Below are 26,564 nucleotides of genomic sequence, written 5' to 3'. Positions count from 1 at the left end.
CCTGCTGTTTGTGTGGTACAGCACTGTACTTGCTGTTTGAGTGGTACAGTACTGTACCTGCTCTTTGAGTGGTACATTACTGTTCCTGCTGTTTGAGTGGTACAGTACTGTAACTGCTGTGTGAGTATTACAGTACTGTACCTGGGTTTAATTTCTCCAAGTCTTTTGGGTTTCTAATACCATGACAGGAGTGGACCCCATTCCTAAGTCAAAGTATGATTAAAGTTCTTGAATCTTTGATGTTAACCAGAAGTGCTCTCTGCAGCACCCACAATGTGCCCAGAATTGACTCCTTCTGCAATTCATATGGAGTTGCATGTATTGGCAACATATTTAAATACAATTGTAAATTCTTCTTTATAAGACCCCTTGATCCCACTACTATTGGAACTGTCTGAGTATCCTTCTTCCACATTGCCATCATTTCTGCCTGTAAATCCTAGTATTTTATGACCTTGTCTCTCAGTACGTAAGACACTATAGTCACTGGGTGTAGCAATTTCAATGATCAATGCTACTTTTGTTTTCTTTTCATAGACTACTATATCTCATTTTCTCACATTTATTTTTTGAACTGTTAGTAATGGGTGATCCCATGTGATATAAACTTCTTCAATTTCTGTAATGCTTTGTAGCTGATGTTTCCAATGCTTCTCAGCTACTTTAATATTATAATGTTTGCACAATCCCCAGGGCAAGAGTTTTGCCAGATTATTATGCCTCACAGTATAGAGTCCTTCTGCCATTAGTGTATCACACCCAGCAACAAGGTATGTGACTGTTTCCAATTCTGTTAAACAAAACTTGCATTTGTCTGTTTCTCCCACATGTTTAATGGACTTTGTAAACCAGTTTGTATGTAGTCCACTATCTTGAGCCGCCAATATTAACCTTTTGTATTTTGGTTTAAATTCACCTCTCCTTAACCATTCCTGCTTTTGGTTCTGATAGACTTGAAGTTGTTCCAAGAGTTTTCTGTATTTGCAAATACATTTATGCATTTTCCACATTTTTTGCCTTCTTATCTGATCCTTCACCTTTTATTCTTTCTTTTGTTTTTTGGCACATTCAGTTGCTGCCTGATGTTTATATACTTCTGGTTTGATTTCCTTTCCCACTTGACACCAATATGCTTCTGCTAAACTAAGCAGGGAAGTCATCTTATACTTATTCTCCTCATGTTTTAAAACTTTCACTGTGTTTGGATCTTGTGAGGTCAGCAGATATGTATGCAGTCCCGTGACTGCAAATCTATGCATGTAATCAATTTTGAGGAGACCCATCCCTTCTTCAGAACTGGGAATATATAATCTTTGTATACACTGATTTTCATAAATCATTTGATAAGCATGAAATATTTTTCTTATTTTCCTTTCCAACTGATCCAATACCTTTTGGGACCAGTCAATCACCCCAAAACTGTAAGTTAGGACAGGGAGAGCAAATTGGTTTATAGCTTGGATTTTATTTCTAGATGTCAGAGCTGTTTTCAGTATTAATTTTAGTCTTCTAAAATGTTCCTTATTAAGTTTTATTCACATTTCTTCATGCTTTATTGTTGATCCTTCATCAATTTCCAAATGTTTATGCACGACCTCTTGCGCAGGTTGTTTTACATCCCATTCCTGTCTCAGGCTGATATTTTCTTGGTGCTTCAGGTTTCCTGCTTTAAAGGTTGCTTTTGCATATTTATCAAGACCAAATGACATTCTTATATAATCTGAGAAAGTTTTGACCACTTGTAGTTGTGCTTTCAGTTCCTCATCCGATGAACTAGACAGTTGTAAATCATCCACAAAAAGAAAATGAGAAGTCTTTCCACTTTGTTGCTTTCTGGAAGTCAAATTATATCAGTAAACTAATATGTTAAGTAGACAGCTTAATGGGTTAGTGGCAAAACAAAAGAGCAGCGGTGATAAAGAATCACTCTGGAATATCCCCCTTTTATCCCTGGAATAATAATTTGTCCTTTATCGTGGCTTAACTGCAAAGTGGTTTGCCACTGTTTCATGGTAATGTAATCAGTCAGTGTAGGGGGTATCTTATATATTTGTAAGCACTCTTTTATCTATGAATGTGGGATGCTGTCAAATTTTTTTTGAAGTTTATCCATGCCATACTTAGATTATTCCCCCCCTTTTACAGTTCTCCGTTATGACTTTGTTTAATAACAATGATACTTTGTTTCAGATGACATTCTTTTGTTACCATTTTGTTTTATTGCCATGATTGAGTTTTCTTCTAAATTACTATAAACTCTGTCAGCATCGGTTCCAGTGTATAGCTTATATGTTGATAGAAGACATGTTATTGGTCTATAATTTTTAGGATAGCTTGCAGGTTCACTGTTAAGGAGGAGTATTGTTTTTCCCCTGTTGTTTACCATATTGGTGTCTGATTGGGGGTGTGCATATAAATATTTATTACTCATGGCTAAATCTTCATGGAAAGATGTTAATACTTTTACCAGAAGTTAGGTACTGCATCTGGGCCTGGGGTGATCCATTTAGGAGTTTTTCTTAATTTTATTTCAGTTTCTGTGGCTATTTCATCCCATTTCATATCCTGTACATTTGAACTTCTTATTCTTTCTTTTACTTCTGTCTGTTCAGCATCTTTGTTGTATTCCACAGGATCATCATAGATATTTCCCCAAAATGTGTCTATTTCTTATTTTTTTCTTTGGTATTTCCATTCCTTTTGCCTTGTTTCCCATTTCTCTGTAAAACTTTATAGATCATCAATGAATTGCTTATGTTGTATTTTTCCTTTATATTTGTCTGCATATTTTCTATGTTTTTCTGCTGGTGTTGATATCTTTAGTTAATTATTTGCAATAGCATATGATAGATCCTGATCTGTTCTGACACTGCATATTGCTTTTATCATCTATCTTTCAGAGTATTTTGTCGATCTGTTCCCTCTTCTGCACTCTTCTAACAGTGACACTTCCTGTCTTAATTGCTTTATAGTTTTCTCTATTCGATACTTCCACGATGACATTTAATTTCTCCTTCCTTTCCCTTACTGCCCTGTGTTTTTGTGGTAAGACTTTATCTGCTATTAATTTAGCTGCACAGTAATGTATCCTATTTACTTCTATTATTTTGCATGAATTTCTTTGAACAGTCCTGAGTACTGTGGTTCATTTGTTTTATCAAACTTCTAACATTTTTAGGTCTTACTGGCTTATCTGTCTGTATTAAATTAAGGAATTCATCCCTTAGATCATTTTCTTTTAAACTGAGAGCACATTATTTGTTCCTCATTTCCTGTGGGAATTCTATAGAAAGTTCCAGGGCATCTTCCTGTGCCACTTTCTCTTCAGTTTCACCCTGTGTCGTCTGTTGCTCTTTCATAAGGGAACTCACTGACCTATCACTCCACAACATTGACTGTGTCAGAGTTGCCACAGTTTGTTGTTCTTTCCCTTGCTGTGCAACTCCAGCTGAACTTTTATAGTGATTACCTACTGAAGGCTTCAAAGTATTTTCATATGCAACTGATTTTATTTTTCCCACTCCACTAGTTTTTTCTTAATTTGGGGATTCATTATTCTGTCTTGCTGTGGTGTTATCAGAGTTAGATTTTTTACATGAAATCCTTCACTTTGCAGGTAATCCATAACCCGACTTTCTATTTCTTTAACTTCTCCATTACTAGTCGTCCTTTCTACTTTCGCTCTTTGTTTTCTTACTTTTTATATTGTAAACTTTTCCATATCCAAATGCCTTTGCCTATATTTTTCTTCAAATAACTTTTTGTGTTGATTAGTTTTACTTTCTCCTTTCCATAAATATTGCACCACATTAAATTGTTTTCTTTCCTATGTCCATATATTTTCTTAAGATGTCTCCTGCTCCTCCTGTTTCTCCTTACTTGGGTGACTTGTTGTTCCATCATGCTATGATATAACCTGTGTTAGACTTTCTACACTAAATTCCTCACTTCACAGGTATTTCATGACTTTAGCTTCTATTTTTTAACTTCAACTTTACTAATCGTCTGTTCTACATTCCCCCTATGTGATCTTATTTTGTGTACTGTGAAAGTTTCTATAGCTGGGTGCCTTTGTCTGTATTTTTCTTCAAATATCTTTGACGCTGCTTTTTTGTATTTGGCTTTCTCCTTTGCATAAATATTGCATCATGTTAGATCTCTCTTTCTTTCCCGTGTCCATATTGCTTTTTTATACCTTTCAAAAATCTCTTTGCACTTCTTTTCTCAAACAGCCCAACGTTTCTTGGTCTGTATAATGCTTTTCTTGAATCTGTTGTATTAATGAACACAAATTTGCATTTGAAGCCTTTGACAGTTTTAATTTTGCAAGTATATTTTTCCTCTAATTTTCTTTTAACCTTTTTGTATATCTTCTGTGTGGAAATTCTATGCTTGTTGCATAATAGTAACAGTACATAATTACTTTCTTTTCCTCAATAGTTTACTCTATCATCTTTATGGGTCCTTTTTGGCCTATCAGTTTGTGTGATTTTTGTGGACTGCTGCTTCCTTCTACAACAGGGGACCATCCTCCCCCTGAGCCTGATTTAACCTCATTGTAGGAATGTTTCTGTGTCTTGAAGATTCATAACTGTTATTTTTTCCAGTCCTAGTACCAGTGTGCCTACTAGGAATGGACACTTTTTTATCCTGGGACTTTTGCACCCAGTTGTCTTTTTTATTTTTAACTTACTTTTGTCCATGATATATGCTATATAAAACACAGTACATATGTCATCTTGGTGAGACTTTGTAAAAAAAAAAAAAGCAGGGACCACCTCATGAAGGTACTCACCAAGACTTAAGAATGAATTCAGTTCCAGGAATACTACTCTTCTTTGCTTGTTGAGTTTATCATGTCTCATTCTCACCCCTGCTGTTTTAAGTGGTACAATACTGTGCCTGTTCTTTGAGTGGTACAAGACTGTACCTGTTGTTTGATTGGTATAATACTCTGCCTGCTGTTTGAGTGGTACAAGACTGTACCTGTTGTTTGATTGGTATAATACTCTGCCTGCTGTTTAAGTGGTACAATACTGTGCCTGTTGTTTGATTGGTACTGTACTGTTCCTGCTGTCTGAGTGGCACAATACTGTGCCTGCTGTTTGAGTTGTACAATACTATACCTGCTGTTTGAGTGTTATAATACTGTACCTGCTGCTTGAGAGGTAGAATACTATACCTGCTGCTTGAGTGGTAGAATACTGTACCTGTTGTTTGACTGGTATGGTACTGCGCTTACTGTTGTCAGGTAGACATCATTTAGATGGCTACTCTATCCAGCCATTATCTGGGCAGGTATGTTTGCATTCCTGTTGTAAAGGTTCACTGAGTTATTCCATGAAAGCAGAGTGGTCACTCAATTTCCGAACATCTTGAGGAAGTGCATTCCAGGCTGCTAGAGTACTCTTGGTAAACGCCTTCTCACCAAGGACCTTATAAAAATGAGGTCTGATAAACAACATGATGAATAAAGGTGGTGTTGGTGGGGGGGGGTCAAATATTGGATGGCAGTGGAGTTTTGAGACAACAGAAGGAAGTACCTGCAGTAAAGCAGTTTGAAGCTTAGGGAGTTTAGTTGGAGGGTTGCCCTAGCAGTCAGTTGCCTGTTTTGATATTCTGTTTGTAAAGATAAAGAGAAGGAGTGACAGATTTTATTAGTTGCAGTTCATATAATATTTGAGCATTGGTCAGAGTTTAGTGCTGCGAATTGTAGGCACTGTTAGAGTTTAGGTATTAATATCTTTATCCCAGTGGAGCTCCTTGCTTTCAGGTGGCAGGAGATGGGTGTATTTGTAGGCAAATTAGATTTTTTGTTGGATTTGGGTTGTGATGAGTCTGTATGTTGAGTAAAAGTTAGCTGTTCAAAAACATGCCTAGGTATGGGGGCAGGGCACCTAATGGGTCTTAATGGGTCTTTAATTACTAAGCTAAGATTACTGGTTAGCCTGCTGTGGGTATCAGATAGACTGGTAGCTACTGATTTGTTGCAGTGAATAAATATGTTTCTCTGTTTAAAGTAGTTCCAGAAAAGACAGAAGTTGTTTTCCATTTCTTTTCTTGAAGTCCATTGAGAGGAATTAGAGTAATGATAATATCATGATTAATGGGTTTACAGGGAAGTTATTGTATAAAAATGAAAATAATTAGGGTCCCAGAATAAGTCTGCGTGGAACATAGGATTGAAAATACTGCTATCATAGTCTGCCGTTTTGCGAATACCAGTGTCCTGCTGGTAAGGTATAATAAAAGCCATTGAATTGATGAGCCCTGGTCCACAGTTATACCAGAAACATTTCTAAAATCAGCTGTGCATTTGTCTTTAGCTGCTCTAGTTCATCCACTGCACAAGACCACACAAGGTAAATACCATTAACTTCACATGGGTATACTTCCTGTTATCACTGGAGCAGGTGGTGTTGTATCAGGATTAATTTACGTGGTAATGGTCTGACTTTTCCACTCATTTTATTGTTTAGTATGACAGTTTCTGTTAATTCACCAATAACAGGGATAGTTAATTCCAGATTATAGCACACCTATTGTTGTTGTACTTGGCTCACAGTGCCCATCTTCAGTAACTGATACAGCTGTTTGGTGTACCAAAATTTGTACTACTCTGCTACTGGTATCCGAGCAAGGTTTGGACAGGTGTGGACCATAATTTCAGCCCCCTCTCTCCCAGATGCTGCTGAGGAGATATTTTGTGAAGTTTCTCCTTAGCCCTCACAGAAAATTATTTGGTATTACTGTAATGACCTCAGACACTGTCTGACAAAACTGGGATAGTGTTGCCTTTGACATCTTTGTGAAGTCACATTTATTAGGAAAGGATCCCCATTGTCTGTGAGCACAAACTGTCAATATAATTCACATACACTTCAAAATGTACAACACTTATGGAAACGTTAATCTTCTCCCTTCATGCAGATAGTGCTGTACTTTTTTCGCCCCATCTAGAATCTTAGCAACCGGAAGGAAAAGAATCTTAAACATTTTTACACAGCTTTTTGTATTATGCATCTGACTGTCAGTGATTTGACTGTCAGCTTTCACAGAACCATCTTTTCCCCAGATAGTTTATTACTGGTAAACTTTAAAAGTGTCACATTGCCATGACAGATGTCCTGGTATCAGATGAACAGAGATCTGGTCCTTCTGCCATAACTGGCTCGGTAAGTCTTTTTTTTTTGTCAAGATATGACAGCTTCATCTGTGGAAATGACAGTTTAGGATTCATCCCGGGGAATGTCAGATTTGGGTAGTAGCACTTTAACTTCCCATCATTGTTTACAGATCTTGAAATGAGTTATTAAGTACTGGTCAATGTATTTGTGCTTAAAGATCAAGCAACATTTAAATTAAAAATACCTGTTAGTTCATATATTTATGGATGCAATCATTACTAAAAGGGGAAACATTTTTTTTTCATACTTTCATCCTAAACTAATGTTTTAAAACTCCCATTGAACCTAGAAATATAGAGTGAACAGCTGCCAACGTCCTGCCGTGATTGTTTTATCTGAACAGGATGCACTGATGAAATTGCCTTTAATTTCTGCTGTGCATATGACTATAATTATATGTTTATCTATGTATTATTATTACTTTCCTGTGTGTTTCTCCCAGGTTCCCTCAGAAAAAGGGCGTTCCCCAGGATAGCTAGCCTGGTAAAAAAATAAATAAATAAGTAAATTACAGGAGCAGTTGATTTATAGGTTCATAGATTAGTACTAAGCTAACTGCCATTGCAAGGCATTTTAAGCCTAGCCAATTATCCCTTGTGAGACTCAAACCCTGCACCTTGTGTTTGTAAGGCAAACACCTTAACCATTAGGCCACCCTCCCAACCCTGATATCTGGATAACTGATTATCAGTTGTAAAGCAGTTAATTGCCAAGTTCTAATAATATTGAAAAAATGACTGCTTTCAATCGCTTTCTATTGATAATTATTTTTGTTGTTTTTTGAGACAGTTATTATAGAAACAAAAAACGTCTCTTCTGACCTTTCACAGAAATAATTGTTAGTATCCATGAGTGCCTACTTCATCTTTGAATGTCCATGCCAGTAGAATGTGATAGCAGGTTCTTCCATGTTTTAAAGGAGTTATAGAAAGCTATTTTAAAGTTGCCTCAGAACTTTCTCTGGTTTGTTCAGAGTTGGCAGCCAGACCGAGATTTGCCATCTGTATCAAGAGTTCACTTAATTAGAAAGAGCATTCTTTCCATTGAAGGACTTGAACTCCTCTGATTGTGAGGAGTAGGAGGAACTCGAATAAGTCTGTGATGCAAATGGTGGCTTCTTGTCTGCTGGATCTCCCTCAAGGACTATTTCATTTGGGGATCCACACTTTCACTGGTAAAAGGGTTCTTCAAATGGTTATCTCAAGAGGCAGTTGCATCCCAGGAAAAATAGACTTTCTAGAAATGGACCCTCCAAAGGCTAAGGCTATATCTCTTAATTAGGAAACCCAGTTGGATGCCTTTAATGCAACATCCTTGGAGCCAGAATCTCGACCTCCTCCCCAAATTCTAAAGAGACCTGACTGATTCTTCTTGAATAGCAATCGTATAGCAGATCCAGATGCAATGCTTCTCAATATTGATAATGGAATTAAGCTGGCTGCAGTGTATAACACTCTTCCCAGTGACTAGATGAGCGATATTTTTGACCAGCTGAGGGAAGAAGGTCTGCACATCAGCAACTGTAGCCTTACGAATGCTGAACCATTAGTCTTACATGAATAAGGTTATAGAGAGATCCTTAATTAACTTCACAAAGCTTATGGGAAAGTGAAAGATGATGGACGTCTAAAGATATTTTGTCTAAATAAAAAGTATCTTTGTCCTATAGAAGAATTATTACTTCAGTGATTCAAAGATTCCAGTTAATAAAGCATTTTATGTATTTACTGTTCTATTGTAATTACTGTTGTATTGTACATGCTTCTTTGCTTCTTATAATTGACTATTAATGTGTAATCAAGCAACAGAAATGCATTACTCTTGCAACTGTTTTACATGTTGCTGTATATAGCACTGTATTATTATGGGCTAGTTAATGCTACAGTAAAACATGTAACTTTGATTGGTTTTACATCGTACACCATTCATCAAATGTCCACATTGGTAATTTTGTAAAATAACAAACAAAACAAAAAAAAAATACCATCAAGAAACAGAAAGAAGTATGTAAGACTGAACTGTACAGCTTAGTTAAGCATTTGTGAAAGGTTTGACTGGCCGAGGGGCAAGGTGATTGAAGGAGAAAATAAGTATCTAACTAATTAACTAAATAATTTGAAAGGAAGATAGTCATGCAGCTTAACTCGTCTTTGCAGTACATTAATAATTGCTATCATTTTATCAAACTGGTCCACAGGTACAACAGCACCTACAGGTAGGCTTGAACCCACAACATCAGCTCTCCTAGGCAGTGCAGAACATCACTGTGCTAGTAAGTACCCAGAAGAACGCTACTGCAGTCAAATATTTTGTTATTACTGCTCTTCATGCTGTAAGGTGCAGCTTTGCACACTTCTGTTTGTCTCAGTATGTTTCTTTTTTTCATTATTTTACACAGTCACTGACATGGGCATGCAATGAAGTCTGTATGATGTAAACTTAATCAAAGGTATATGCTTCAGTATAAAGTTAGGAAGCCATCACTGTGTTGCTCCATGTAGATTGAGTCATGACTGAAAAGATTCAATAGACCAGCCCAGACACTTGGTCAACAAATAGTCATAAATCAATAAGCAAAGAAACAAACAAACAAATAAATAAATAAATAGAACTAACATGGGGAGGGGGTCTGTCTCTGTACTTCAAATTGCTTCTGAAATGGGAGCAAAGAGATGGAGATTGGCAAAATAGCAAAATGACTATTAACCAATCCCAGCACAGTGGGTAATGTTTTTTACATGAGTGTGTGTGTGTGTGTGTGTGTGTGTGTGTGTGTGTGTGTGTGTGTGTGTGTGTGTGTGTGTGTGTATATATATATATATATATATATATATATATATATATATATATATATATATAAATGGGTCTACTGTATATATTTGAAAACTCACTTCTTTGAATATAAACAGCAGACCTGTGGTTACGCAAAAGTGCACTTCAGCGAAAGTGCACTTCAACGAACCGATAAAGAACACAGTAACATTGTTTTTGCATACCAACTCCGAGATCACACTACAGTGGGGAAACACGTAAATTCCCTTTCCCCACTGCAGCATCTGTGTTCCTTAACAGTTCGTTGAACTGTTTTTCGTGGAAGTGCACTTTCGCTTAAGTGCACTTTTGTGTAACCAAGAATCCACTGTTCATTTTTGAAAAAGTGGATTTTTGGACTTTTTCAGTAGACATATATATATATATATATGTATATATATTTATATTTATATATATATATATATATATATACATATACAGAGAGAGAGAGAACTGTGTCCTTAAGAAAATGAAACACTCAAATGTCAATGTGCATTCTATCAAAAGTAAATAAATAAAAAAAACATTGAAATGACAATGTGCATTTTCTGAGAAACAGCCTTGGAGTATGCAGCTTTCAAATTATATGTTTTTAGTGGGGGTAAGCCCACTCCACCCTCTGCTATTTATGTATTCTAACTCAGAGATTATACAATACCAGGGAAAGAGGATATTCCCTAACTCAAATAATATTGCATAACTGTCGAGCATCTGTTTTGTTTACCAAAGTGTGTCAGCAAAACAGGTCAGATTTAATGACAGTTGATTAAAAAAGCTCCCATATATATATACATATATATATATATATATATATATATATATCTACACACACACACACACACACACACACACACACACACACACATAGGTAAAGATGTATTTTTCTTGCTCTGTGTATATATATATATATATATATATATATATATATACATATATGTGTTTGTGTGTGTGTGTGTATATATATGTATGTATATATATAAATATATATATATGTATATAGTTTAGATAGATATAGATATATAGCTAGCTATATAGTTATGGTCAAATAGATATAGCGATACAGATTTAGCTATACAATCCATATTTAACCAGATGTCTCTTAAACTATGCTTTATTAATTATCTCTTTCATCCTAAATTCACAAGCATTGAAAATGTTCAGACTACTAAAGTCACCTCACAACTGTGTTACTTATATTGACTTAAAAAAGAATACATAGTTACACGGTATGTAATCACTTATTACAATCACGTTATGTCTCCCTGTCAGATAATTAATAAAACTAGAAAGCAGTATTGAACAACTAAGATATCATATGCAATATGAAAAGAAAAATAAATAGTATCAATGTTTTGCAAACAGAAAACCTAATTTTAGCCTCCTATAATTTGCAGACAGCTTTAACTGCCAGTACAACTTTCTTCTATCTAATAAAAGTTCCATATTGTCACAAAAGGAAATATGGCCAGCCTAACTATCTGGAATGTTGTGGTTGTGTGTCATTTGTGAATATCAACATGTTTCATATGCCTGTGTTACAAATGTATTAGAACTGTATGTCATATTGTATAAACGTGTGCTGAAGACATATTTTTATACACTATTGTAATTGTTTAACAGGGGAGGCTGAAACACTGGAGATTAACTTGCAAAACTTAAGAACAGTTGATATTGAAATATTTTATTGGTAGAACATAAACAAGAGATGTTATCTTTCAGTTTCAGTCAACAGGAGACAGGATGACTACACTAGGGGACTCTCTGTGTTGCCTTGAAAGAGAGATAATTACTAGGCTTGAGATGTAGAAGGGTTTTATTGTTTTAGGACTTCCAGGATATGAAGCATCTGAGGAAAAGCCTTTGTTTATGTAGTTTTAAAGGCAGATGCTAAATGCTACCTCAATGGTTGTTTTAGCTTGGGAACTAAAGTCAGGTGACAAAAAGTGATATCATGCTGCAAGTATCCCAGAAGTAATATTTGATATTAATTTAAGAACTCTCTGAGCCAGAGAAACTGTGCATTTTGTAGTTTGTATTTGATCTGGCAGCAGCAGCTGGAAACATCCACTCACCACATCTGCACTTGCCTTGCTATAAGTAAGTTAACTAGGGTACAGTAATTTCTCTTAGATTCAGTTAGGAATATAATGAAGTATAGCTTAGATGTTTTACACTATATGCTCTATCAGTTGTCTCATCCCAGTAAAAAGTTCTGTTTGCCACATACTCCAGGAAAATCCCTTTATGTGTGTCTAATATTGCTTTCATTTTTGCTCAACCACCATTCCTTACAAGGAGGGTTTTCAGATTGTCCCCCAATTAAAAAATGGACCTTATTTTAATGCCTCCCATATTACAGGGTCACTTTCCAAAATATTTTCAATATTATTAGTATTTATTATTCATTTATTTTTTATTATTTATTTAATCCATACTGCTTGATCTCAGTGCACTCCTGTTCCTCTTTCTTCAAACCCATTAGCTATGCTTATTTATGGAAGGCACAGTACAATACTACAACAGGCCTTTTGGACCCATGGTTGCTGACAGTCCAGCATTCATAAGAGCCCTAACATCGACAAAGCTTCTTTGTACACATCTGACATCTTCTGTTAGTTTTCTGTAGTCCAGTTTTATGTGTGTTGTCTCTCCTCCACTCACATTTTAACAATCATTATTCTCAGCCTTGTCTGCTTTTTTGGTATAAGCCTGGTTTCGGCATAACGTATTTTCATGGGTTACATTCAGCGTGATAATCCTGTCTTGGCCCATTGCGGTTTGCAGCATTGGTCACTAGTTTATAGCTGCATTGTACACTGGCATTTCTAAAACAAAGCCAAGGTATCTCATTGCAAATGACCTGATTAAGAGCTTTTATTCAGTGCAGCCCAGTCCAGTGGCACGATTCAAGCATGCGCAAAATTGGTAACCTGAAGGACAGACTTTTTAAAGATCATAGCAACTGTCCTTTACATCTGGAGAAATAATCTTGTTCTATCTCAAAGGCATAAGAGGCTGGCAGAGTTTAATTACAAGGACTGTTTCTTCAGACAAGTATTTCTATGATAATGTGCTCAACCTGCAGTCTTATCACATTGATAGAGTAGTGACTGAAACATTAAGGTCAAAGGAAAATAAGTTAAAGCTGAGTAACTCTGTAAAAGTGCAAAGGGAGCTTGGTTTCCCATCAAAGCAAATAAAATAACACAATAATAATTCTAAGCATTATGTTTTGAAAAGGGAAAACTCGTAATGAATATATACTTTTTATGTTATATGAAATTGTTCACCTACCCCAGCAAGTGTGCAAACAGACACACACACACACACACACACACACACACACACACACACACACACACACACACACCTAAACTGGTAAAAAGAAATTGCACACAGACAGCCCTTTATTTATGACATTCCTCACCCCACTCTCTTTAAAGTGTGCACAAATTCTAGGAGAGGAAGAGGAACATTCTCAGGCTAACAGATGGAATTAGTTGCTTTAGTGTGATAGCTCTGTGAATTAGTGGCAAATCAAATTTAAGAAGAGATGCATACTGTTAACTATTTTTTTGAAATTGGAGATAAAAAAATTACTCCTCTGCTTTGGACCTCCGTGGATCTTTTGTCCACTGATGAAAGACCGTATGAAATGCAACATGGTAGCCTGCATTGCCTCTCTGTACATCATATACATTTGTGGCATGAAATTTGTTTAACATTTAACTTATACCAAGCCTGTAGTAGGGCCCTTTTTTCTGGTCAGTGCTAACATTAAAGGAGGTAGCACCATTTGGCATATGTGCCTGGCTGTTCCGTAGAATTTGTCAACTTGATCTTGAATTTAACCTGGTGGGACAGATTGTGAATAATACTAAAGTCAATAGCATTCAGTAATTCCTTCCTAGAAAAAGGGGATCTGATGTTATTTTATCCTGTGCAGCTGTTTCAAGGTTATATCACGTGTGACTAAGATTCTCTGTCAGGTAACTCACACTGCAGTATTCTAAAGTCTTTCTCGTGTTTTTTAGGCTTTTGCTAATCCAGAAGATGCTATGAGGCATGGAGGTTTACAGTACCACAGAGATGATGCAACAGTGGAAAGATACAGAAGGCAAGAAGTTGATCAATATATCATTTTTTATCATTTCATTCATGTTACAGTTGCATAAATAGAAGCACTTGCATGAGCTGTTTCTTATAGTAGTAGGAAACTTTTTAATTTTAAGATTTGATTAATCTTGATCATTGCTTTCTTCTTAATGCAGTTTTTGTATCCATAAGCTGATTTTCTATATTATCATTACATGTATTTGCAATGTTATTTTTACAGTTAGAAAAAAAAGTGAGCTGGCTGAGGTTACTGCTTCATGTTGAAAAGGTAGAACTTTGGCAGATGATGTTTATATAAATATTTGTAAAATGCAAACTGAACACATAGGAATAAATGGCACGTGCATTTTTTATTTTGAAAAGTTTAACAGTCAGTTCAGTGCTAGGTCACTCACCTTAAATGATGCATATGAACAAACTGCATTTATACAAGTGCATAAGTTAAAGGTTTAACAGTTCTGTATGAATACTGGCTTCAAAGAAATTACACAATTTATATTTATTTCTGTAGTAAGGGTCCAGATCTTGACAGGCTGGAAGATGAAAAAATAAAACAATCATTGAAACCATAAGTATCTTTGCAGGGAAAATCGACTGGTTTGCAGTGTCAAGGAATAGACTCAAATATAGCGATGGTGGAATGGGGGGGGGGTGTCAAGTTATGGAGAAGAAAAATAAACTACAGAATCTAAAACAAAAAATGGTGCCAGCTAGGTTATCATTTGAACGGAGCAAAGCATCACGGGAGAAGGCATCAGAACAGAGTTCAGGGGGACAGAGGAGAAGAAGAAGAAGAAAAACTAAGAGTAAAACAGGGATAAAAGACACCCCAGAGAACAAGAACCAGCAGGTAAGCCATCACCTCATAGTCTTCAGCCAATATTTAAAGTAAAACTTCACAGCACTAACATCAGAGCTGAGCACTTTCTACCATGTTTACATTTCTAGAAATGAAGTAATTACCAAACTAATGGAAGACTGAAAAGGTGCACAATGAACAACATGGTTTCAAACCTGGAAGAAGTATGCATTCTGCTCCCTGAATACTCACTAAACTAATATATACAAATATGGACAAAGGAGTGCTAACAGGTTGCACCTTTATAGCTCTAAGTCATATCGCTAGCACAGTAAACCATAACTATGCTTTTTATCCATAGGTTTGAACTCCCCTCCCATTTTAAAATGGCTCAAGGATTTCCCCAACAAAAGAGCATTCCATGTAAAAGGACATACAATACTGTCTCCTCTTTTGTACACCAGTAGGGATGTTCTACAAGGCTGAGTTCTCATGCCTTAATTGTCTTTGGCCTTCATTGTCACAGTGGCCAAAATTTCTCCAGACTTAAAGTATACCTTTATGTTGTTTTCCTAATATGACACCAGCCCAGCTGCTACCTTTCCATAGTAAAAACTGCATTGGATGTCAGCTTAGAACCACTAACGTCCTGAGTAGATGACATGCAACTGGTTATAAATTTCTGGAAATATCTCATGTATGAAAGAATTTCTGAGGAATGCTGAGTAAACTCTTTGGCAATGAAATAGATAACCTTTTAATAATTTTATGTATTTTGTTGAGACTTGAACAGTGTTACTTGCATGAAATGAAAATGTGACTTGTATGTAATTTTGTGCTATGAAATAAACTATATGATTGCTATGATGTAATTTAGTGCAGCTTGTACCAGGGTTATGCTTGAAAAGAGTATGAGGACAAGTCCACCTACCTGGTAAACAAATACTAATAAATAAATAAATACATAATTAGACTCAGAGTAAACAAAATATGTGTGCATTGGCATCCTCCAAACACTTGGCAAACAGGGGTGTCATTCATTAATTTAGTCAGATGGCTTCCTTACATAAATAGTATAAATGCAATATATAGAATGCTGGTGGAAACACAGTCAGCATATTAAGCAGAATGTGCAGGTATGTTCATTTCTGCAATGTCTACAGGTAGTACATTTGAGCCTTGCATTTTAACAAATTCTTTTGAATACTTTCAGTGCTTTTCACAGCCCCCTAAATGCTCAGACTTTTTAAAATCCTATCTCCTCTATGATTTTACAGATGCATCATAAAACTGATTACATTCTTTCATTGATATGGAATAATGTTCTAATAAGGTTCTTTGTGAAAGTATGCCTAAAGTTATATATTTTTTTACTGTTTCTGCATTATACTGATATTTTTTCAGTGCTACCTGTAACCTTTCTTGGTTAGTCGCTTTTCTGTTTCTTCTACCCCACAACATTTGCAGTAGTATTGAGAGTACAGCTGTTATATCCCTTCTGAAAAAATCTTCTGTATAAAAATACAGGTTTGCATAGGCTGGTGTAGGGAGACACCTATTACTGTTCTCCACACTAATAAATGAGTACCTGTACTGAAAGATAAAATAATTCTCTAAGGACAAGTTTCTCAGAATTGCATCGTTTTCTCAGAATGTAGTTGTCAGTGAACTTTCCAAGCCATTTTCAAAGGAGACATTTATAGTTGTTAAAGTAGTAAGTAATTTCAGCACGATTCAGTAAAGCCTACACGGTCAGTTTACACTGCGTGTGCATTATGGTGAGGCGCGCACATGGTAGTGCACTGTTTTAGATTCACTAAGTGGCGCTACATGATGTATAGAGCTGCACAAGCAAGGAAACACTATGGCATGCAAATTACAGCATAAGCACCTGAAGTGAACTGTATGCTAATTAACCAATCCAAGATGGAGGAGCTACTCTGTAGACTCAGTGCTGATTTTCCCTTTGAATTCCAAAAACTATTGGAATACATCCACAGAAATTCATGTCTATGTGCAACAGGCTGAAGTCTAAGCTGCTGATGCTGCTAATAGACAAAGGCCAAGAAAGAGAAGAGTTTTCAGACCCCAGGTAACTTATCATGATCTACACGATGTGGAAATTGTAGAGAGCTACAAGGTGGACAGAGATGCTTGACAGGAATTCTGCAACTTCTGTCATCCTCAACTCAGAGCCAGGGCAAATAGAAGGGAACCCATCCCAGTGGAGACAAAGGTATATGTAGCACTTAGAATTATAACTACAGGTACCTTTCAGAGACCAACAGGGGATATGCTGGGGATGTCGCAGGCACCAGCATCCAGGATCCTCCTTCAGTTCCTGAATGCTATGCTCCAACATGCTAGTGACCACATATATCTTCCCCGTACTCCTGAGAATAGGACCAGAAATACACAGGATTTCTACTGTGTAGCAGATTGTACATGTATAGAAATTAAGGCATCACCTGAGGAACAGGGAAGGCTCTACATAAACAGAAAGGGCTTCCACTCTATTAAATGCCAAGGGAATCATCCTGAATGAGTGTGCTGACAACCCTGGCAGTTACAATGACTTACATATGTGGCACATCTCTCAACTGTATCAGATGTTCACTAGGGGTGGTATCACACAGGGTCATTTACTGGGGGATGCAGGTTATATACTGGAACCGTGGCTGATGACACCCATCAGAAATGGAGACACACCTGCTGAAGAATGCCATAATGAGGCACACACTCATGCTAGAAATATCAGGGAGTGTGTGTTTGGGCTGCTGAAGTCATGGTTCTGGTGCCTCGATACATCTGAGGGAGCCCTGCTACACAATCCAGTTACATGTACTGAAATATTCACAGTATGTACCATGCTTCACAACATCATCCTGAGAAAACAGCTTCAGCAGGATCAACAAGGGGAAGGGGCACACATCCCACAACCAGTGATAAGGTCGCCACAGCCACATGTAGGTGAGGAGTCAGAGGGGGAAGCAGCAGCTGCTCTTGGTGTAGACAGATGTGGGCATGCTCAGTATGCCATTGCATTGGCTAAGAGACAACACATAGTCACTCATTCACCACCTAAGGGGCTAAAACCTTCATGCTACGTACATACATACAGTAAAATTGATGCCAGGCAATGCTCACACCCTTTACCCACAATTGTGATGGCGGTATACTCCTAGCATCAGACAGACTCTGCCCTGAACTAAAACTGTTCCAACTGTTGGATTTACAAGGTAGTGTTGAACCTGGAGTGTATTGTGCAATAATATGAATGCCAGGCATGTTATTACTTGGTAATGTAAGCAAGTAAAAGGTGGGAGATTTGTACAGAAATGACCTTAACATGTGACAACAGAGACTTATTTGACTTATATGTGTCCAGTATTAAGTAGTAGGCCTCAGGCATCAAAGATTCACACAGTCATGCCTCTCAAAATTAGTGATGATCACTGCATGCCCTCATTATAGCACCATACGTTTGTACTGGAAAATCATTAAAGAGAGAAGTTAGAAAGTAATGAGACCCATTTCAGTTTCAGACTTCACAACCCTTACAAGCTCAATAACAATAAAGTTGGAAAAATTTTGATACTATCAACTGTATAACTTTCTAAGACCAATATAAGTCAAAGGTGCTATTACCAGTTCAACATCACAAATGCAGATATACTAAGCACTAAGTCAGCTATGCAACCTGAGCATCAAACACAAAGCTTACGTATCCCTGAATCCATAAGATAGCGAACAGGGATATGGCTCAGTTATCATCACTTGCACAGGGTGTTGTTGGGGGGGGGCAGGAAGCCTAGCCTGACACAAGAGGTCAGTGAGTGTGTGTGAGTAAGAAAGAGAAGGAGGCAGACAGTTGGATAAAATAAAAAATGGGCAGTTAGACAGAATGAGTTTTAACTTTACGGATAAACCATGTAACTGTTGTGTGTATGTGTCTGTATGGGTCCTCCAGGTGAAATTGGTGCATGAGTATCTGCATGACAGGCAAGCTCTGTTCTAGCTCTACATCTTGGTATGTCAGACAGGTGTGAGCCATGCATGTTTGAGGTGGCAGTTCATTGTTGTCGTATCTGACCATGAGAACTGGCTCTGCCTGGAGTTGCACTGGCATGTCCACGCCCATGGTCAGATGCACTGCTGCTATGTGAATGTGACTGATGTCTGCTGCATGAACTGCCCTCACAAGGACACCAAGACCATGACCCTATGGCCTGACTTTTCTGGGTATGGACAGCTCAACCACTGATGGAGCAGTGGAAGTACTGCCACTATGGGACTGTGATCAGGCATGCCCACATTGGTTAACAGCAGATGAAGTGGCTGACCTAATGCCCATGAGGATGCTGTCCTCCTCCCAGCAGGTGTTCCATCACAGACACTGGCTGTTTCAACATGTCATACATTTGATCCATTGAATCAGCAACATGGTGGAGGCAGTCATGCATGTCAGCCTGTGCCACATCTACAACCCTAAGCATTTCTCTGGAGGACATATGGAGACTTGCCTGTGCTTCCATGATGGCCTTACACATACTATGAGTGGCAAGGGAAGAGACACCTGGAACAGGTGAAGTATGAACAGCAGGCCTTCGTCGAGCACCCCTAACAACCCTACTGTGTGGCACCTTGCCCACACTTTGGCTATGGCCAGAGTCAACAGGCACTGTAGCTGCAGTAACCACACTTCCCTGATTGATTGCCTCACCCTCCACCTGTCCAATATCTGTAGGTTCACTGGAATGGGTAGGCATAGGCCATGGAGGCATAGGCCTCCTGGCTGTGTCCAGTGTAATTTCAGGGGATGGCTGTATGTCATCCTCAGTGTCTGAGCCAACCTCTGCACCCCCCCAACTATGCCTGTGTTTGGTTACCATCATCATCAGAGTCTACTGATACTCTGACATCAGGTGTTAGGAGTCCCACACTTCCACTATCAGGATCACCTATGATAATAAGCAAGAAACTCAGGAAAAGTTAATACCTACACTACTATAGTACAATATATGCTAATAAAGTAACAGTGATGCCACTATTAGATAGTAGAGCAATACCCACAACAGTTTTGACAGCAACATTACACACTAAAATATTTCTTTGAACTGCTCATCAGTACTGACATTAAAATGTTTGGCTTACCATGTGCAGATGATAGTATGGTCCCTATGTCGGATGGTCCTAGAAGTAGTTAAACAAAAGGCAAGGACAATGACAAGCCCAACCTAAGCCCCATGTGTAATCAATCAGAATGTCTTGGTAACTGTAACAATCTTCAACTTCCCTCAACCGATTTCTTGTTAAACAGAACTAATGTATTAGTGTAAATATTTTACATACAACAGTATTTAATTAAGATACAAAAGCCTACCTGGAAGCTCCTCATGGGACATATTTGCTGTCCCTTAAACAGCAGCACCAATGTCAAGGACATGCTGTTTTGCACTTTCCTGGGAGCTGTCTGGTTCCTTGACAGTGAACAGGAGCTCTTCATTTGCTGTTAGTTTTGGCTCTGTAGCAGGCCTCTCAGTACCCATCTGATCACGGGCCACTGCATCTGCTCTTCTACATGCAGATGTGATCAGTGGCCCTATGGTGCACCTGATCATATGCCCTATTGTGCCCACCTTCTGCATTGACGTCTGCAATATCTGCTGCCAAATTTGCATTCTACCTGACATATCTCCATGTTCCCTGTCAAGCAGAAAGTCACCAGGTCACCTAAAACCTTCCACAATGATCTGATTTTCAGGGTCACTAAAGGTGGATTTCAGGGATTGAGATGTTGAGATGCCACAGTCCTAGGTATCCTAAAACACAACAGAAGAATAGTACACATAAGTATCATATAAATACAAATTAACTGCTCCCAGATAAAACAGAAAAGGTAGCATTTCATTATTACGCATTGGAGAAACATAAAACAGTCTAGAAATTTGAAATATGAACAACAGGCTGGATACCAAAAAAGTGGAAGTAACAATAGCAACTTATCCTTGTTTGTGCCATAATTTATATGCATCTTTGCTCCCCCGCCCTGAAAAAAACTGGCAAATGACACATTTTGCTAAGAAACCATCACTGAAATGTTAAAAGTGCTATGAAATTAAATGTCCCTGAAGCACATATACAGATTTTACACAAAACAATCCATTTTAAGTTATTGCCATTCATGTATACATGTGAAATGCCCTGACAAACATGCTCATGCAATCAGTACTCACTCACTTCCGCCTTCTATAAGAAACACAGGCAGCACCACCACCTTCAAACAAATGCTGAAAAATCATCTCAACTCTTCCTGGCTATGTTCCTGCACTATAACCTAACCTCTTCACTCTTCTTATATATGATTACTAAACTCCTATGTCTTTTGCTACTAGTGACTGATGATATTTTCTCCATATTTATTTTTATCTTCACTTGTTGATTCTGGTACAATAATACTAATCTCTGTTTATATCAATCTGATTGAATTCATTGAATTCTGCTTTAATGTATATTTTCTGTATATACTGCTGTAATCAAACTAGATTCCTGCTTTTATGTATATATTCTGTATATGTTACTATATTTACTATCTGTAACACTGTTTCTGCTTCTGTACTAATTAATGTTTATATTTTTTCTGTATCTCGTTGGAGCTTTTCTCCCCGGGCCTCCATTGAAAATGGGCTCTTTTAGGCCCAGTGGACTTATCCCGGTAAACAAATGCAATAAATAAATAAATAAATAATGCAAACAGATAAAAGTGTAGCATTTGTTAATCAATATATATATATATATATATATATATATATATATATATATATATATTTGAACAGATTTTTCTTAATGACATTTCTCCATATGCAGCATATAGCTAAAAAATGCAAGCATGCCTTCTACAGTTCAGTGATCTTCTGTGCAGTTATATCCCAAAGTAAGGTGTTCTTCACATAAACAAATCTCCTCACCTTCAGGTTCCCTAGCTACACATTTTTTTATGATGCAGATTCAGGGCTGTCAGCACTGTGAAGATGCAGATCAGGTATGAACTCATTAGAATAGCTGAATCCCAAATGCTTAGCTCCATGTATCTGATGTAAACATAGCACAGGCGCTCCCTCAGTGTTTGTTGCTAATGGATTACAACTGTGAATGATTATTGGTAGGAAGAAGGAAAAGAACAACAGCAATGCAGACTGCCCTACATCAAGTTAGACTTACAAAGTGTTAGAAGTAATTTTGTCAAGGTTAGAAGTGTAATTAAGCAGAAAATTCACGGGTTCTGTTCATTAACATCCAACCTCCCATTCATTTGTTGGCACCTGTATATTATATTATTACCATTTAATATCGTCACACATTTTAATGAGAATTATATCAAATGGCTTATACACTGCATGTCTGAGATTACTGTTCAGATAAGACAAGAATGAGCAACTGCTGCAAAGGTGTTTGTGTGGAAATCAGAGGTAAGTCACCTTACTGTGTTCTGAAGGCTCATTGGAGTGAGAGTTTATATCCAGACCTATGTACAAATATTTCATGTGTACTAACATTTTATAGTGCCATACATTGCTTTTCCTCAGTTTCCTGACACCCTTATTGTGTTTTCAGATGTATGACTGAGTGTTTACTGTCTACTATATTTCTGTAAGTATAATTCTGCTATCTTGACTTGTATGGCCTTCACAATTACATAACACACATGCACAACTAGATCTATATACAAGAACCTTGTCAGTTCACACGCATACATGTGTAACACTTCAAACTGTCACCTATATTTATGAATGATTCTTGACTATGTCTGAGCAGAACTTCTTCTGTTGCAAAGGTGGAAAATCAACACAGTAGAAGAAAATGTTCTGTCCCTTATGCCTAGGTGTGAATCCCACAATGTAAAAATTAATTTTAGCAGTGTATAAAGGCAAAAAGAATGTGTCAGGTCATGACATGTATGACCCCATTGCATGTCTGCTAACTTAACTCACCTAACAGTTACCTCTCAATTTTCAATATATTTCCAAGATGGACACCCTCAAACTAAGGCCAAATGTAAGATGAACATTCCAATTTCAAGTATTCATTCCTTCCTGCTTTGCACTGCTGCACTCTGCTTAACATTGCACAAATGCGGTTGGCATTGTTGCTCAAGTTTGTGCACTACCAATAAATGCAATAACTGGAATTGGTGGGAAAGCATCAGTTTCCATTGCTGTCGTTCAAATATTAGACATGCATGGTAGGGAAGGTATCTAGGGAAGGTATCCAGTTTAGGGCACAGAGGTGGGATGTCCAGGATATTTATTGGACTCCTGCTAAAGTGCCACAGCCAAAGGCTTCTGCAAGGGTAGTATTCTTGCTCCCAGTACAGACTGAGGTGTGAAATTGTTTGGCTACTGTGTGCTACTGGAATCCCATGCACTGAAGAGTAGTTTAGGCATCATTTTAATGACCTACACAGGCATAAAAGGAATACCTTCAATCTTTCTTTAAATGAATTTGAGACTGGGGACATTCCACAGCTGAGTAAGTATCATCATAAGAGAGTACTTGTAATAGTTAGCAAGCTAAATATAGGCAAAACTGGTATGCATAATGCTCTTCTGTTCTTTTCTGTTCTTTCCAAAGTTAATGCCGAATGTGAGCTCAATATACAGGCTCATGTTTTTTGAATGGAGAGACTGAGGGAAGCAAGTGGTATGTACGCAGCACAAGAGAAGTGCTACTGTAGTTTTAAAAGTTGAAGATATATTTTTTGGGTTTTATACAGTTGTAGCAAATTGAGCATGCATATCCTAACTGTAAAAGCAAGTATGCATGCATTACTATGTAGCACAGACTAAATTTATGAGTCAAATATTACACTGTAGTTAGAGGTTCTGGGTTCAAATACTATGAATCACAACTATACTTGTATAGAGTTTACATTAAATTAGCAACTCTATACAAGTGGCACAAATGCCTTGCTGTTAACTGTAATCTGTGTAATTGGAACATGGATATGTGCAATCTATGCACATGTCAAAGATTACTGTCATCAATCTATATTTGCAGTGTGTATTTGTTAGGACATATACTTAAATGTCATACTTCAGATAAAATAGTTGTATAATTGTGCTAATGCATTGTAGGTCACATATGGTGGTACTAATTTAATCTCTTTTTTTTCCTCTCACCCTAACCCTTATCTCTCTTTTTTCATTTTTTATTATGTGTCTTCAAAATGTCTCCATGTCATTCATCTGTACCACATCACTAAATTCTCCATAGCAGACTGAGGTAGTCCAACCCCGGTGGAACTCCACTTGCTCCAGTACCGATGCCCAGCATGTCTGGGACCCAACCTGGCAGCACTGCCTCTGCTGCCCCTACACTACCTACACCCTCAGGTAGTACTGCTCCAGCAGCTGGTGCAGTGGTACCCTCCAGGAGCAGTGGTGGAGGTGGGGATTTTATCACAGATCAGGAGATGCCAGGTTTGGTGCATAGGGTTGTGCACTACACAATTGGTGTACACCTATACCAGGATGGAATAGCTGCTCTCCCTCATGGTCTGTAGGAGGAGGAGATGACGTCAAGCATTCCAGCCACCAGTGGAGTAAGGGGATAGTGATGACAGTCCAGCGGGTGAGGACTCAATTTTCAAGGTCTTCAAGTTTCACAGACATAAGCCTGGTTTATCCCCTCCATCACCCCAATCATGGTATCCCCTAACCTTTTGTGTCCCTCACCATCCCTTTCTCTTGCTTTGTTTCTCTTGTTTGTTTGCATTTGCTTCCTCACCTACACAACTTACCTGAACCAGACACAACTATGTCCTTTACCCAGCATTCCTCTCTTATTGAATTAAAAAAAAAAATTTGGACACCTCTCCAACAAAAAAAAAAAATCGTCCCATGCATAGCTCTCCATTTCACACATGTCTTGTTGATACACTTGATTCGGCCCAATTGACTATACAACATGATTACATTGTTATCACCTCTCTCTCAGCTAATATTCTGCATATAGTATCAGTTTTTACTGTTGAAGAAATGGATAGCTATGGTTCTTTCCTACCTCCTTCCTGCACATTTTTGTATTAATTTCCCTTTGCTCTTCTCCCTGCTTGCTCTCCATTTCACCACTTTCCGATCTACCCCATTTTAAAACCTATGATCTGGCAAAATGTAGAATCACACACAACATACATAAGTACCAGAAAAAGCATTAAATCACTTCTCATTATGGCCTCTATATTTGCATGGAGTTTGGCATTGTGCACCAGTGCCAAGTAATGGTGAGCAGCTCTTCAGTGCTGCAGTTACCTCTGCGCAATGCCACTTAACCCCACTGTGCTGGGTCAACACACAGTAACACATGCTGAGTGTACTGTAAAGAATAATATGTCATTGCATTATCCATGTTTATTTAAAACTATTAAATACACCTGGATTTGAACCCAGCATCATCTGGGATCAAAAACAAATGTGTCAATGGATTTACACCTGTTGCCACAGCTAAGCAGCAGGTGTGTTTCATACACTCAGTACTAACTGTCAGACTTTTAGCAGTGTGGCTTGCGTTAGCACACTACATATCTACAAGCAAAGAGGGAAAGCAGTTGAAATGTGTATCTCACATGCGTAAACACTTTTTGCTATGCAAAGTCAAATTTAGTATGTATTAGTGCTGTTTACTGTCCATTTTACTCTTTATGCCATGAAACTACATGTGGAAACTTAAACTGAACAATATGTCACATATTTACAATACAGCCTTGTGATGCCTCCCCTGTGCACTTCAACCCTGGTGTCTGCAGTACTTTTTCACAAATATATCAGTTACACTATATAACTTAATATCAAATGTTGTGTGATATGCAATGCACATCAGTTTGGTAACATGCAGAACTAGAACTGTCTTCACAGTTGAATGTGCTACACATCCATCAACTGACCCTGGGAACTATTGACCCATAAGCCTAACCAGTCTTGTCTGCAAGGCTATGGAAATATTCATCATGTAACTTATCCACAGGGACATATGTGACCTTCAACACTCTTTATCTGACCCATATTGGTTTTGTCAAGGGTAGATATTGCTTATTACACCTGTCCCCAAAGCCCTGGATAAGGGAAAACAGTACATATCACCTATCATGATTTAGCCAAGCCCTTTAACACAATCCCCATTCAGTTATTATATTAAAACTCTCCCATCTGGGGCTTAACCCATACATTAATAGATGGGTAGCCAACTAGCTCACCGACAGAACACACACTGTCAAAGTAGGAGAGTTCACCTCTAACAGTACACCAGTTACCAGTGAAGCACCACAAGGATCTGTGCTGGGCCTTCTATTTTTTGGAAACTATTTTAAGTCCTGGTGAAGGCAGATGGTCTGTGGCATACCAAGTTTGCAGAGGACTGTCAACTGTATGCAATCATATAGAGTCCCTCAGTGATGGTAACATATTACAGAAAGGCCTGACACAGACAAGAGATTGATGCCAAACTCACGGATTGAATCTTAATGCAAGAAAATGCCTCCTTGACCTACTGGGCAAAAATAGTAGCCCTGATAATTGTTATACATAGCACCCCTCTAAGCTCAAACTCAGTGGTGAGAGACATGGAAACGCAGTTTGATAGCAATGTAAACTGCA

The 26,564-nt window shown here is 37.8% G+C and overlaps 1 protein-coding gene across 3 annotated transcripts in view; it reads left to right on the top strand.

The window, feature by feature from the left end:
- The window catches only part of PTGES (prostaglandin E synthase), a 270,044-nt gene that overhangs the window by 146,181 nt on the left and 97,299 nt on the right, over nt 1-26,564 (top strand). For all 3 annotated transcript variants that reach the window (XM_044058619.1, XM_044058621.1, XM_044058620.1), the window contains exon 2: nt 14,033-14,115. In XM_044058619.1, coding sequence (XP_043914554.1) covers nt 14,033-14,115 — 83 coding nt within the window. The remainder of the gene's footprint in view (nt 1-14,032; nt 14,116-26,564) is intronic.

The sequence above is a fragment of the Protopterus annectens genome, chromosome 16.part0 (assembly GCF_019279795.1).
Source record: "Protopterus annectens isolate FY-2018-M chromosome 16.part0, PAN1.0, whole genome shotgun sequence".
NCBI classification, from domain to species: Eukaryota; Metazoa; Chordata; order Ceratodontiformes; family Protopteridae; genus Protopterus; species Protopterus annectens.
The sequence above is the reverse complement of the archived record's forward strand: the minus strand, read 5'-3'. Positions and strand labels throughout refer to the sequence as shown.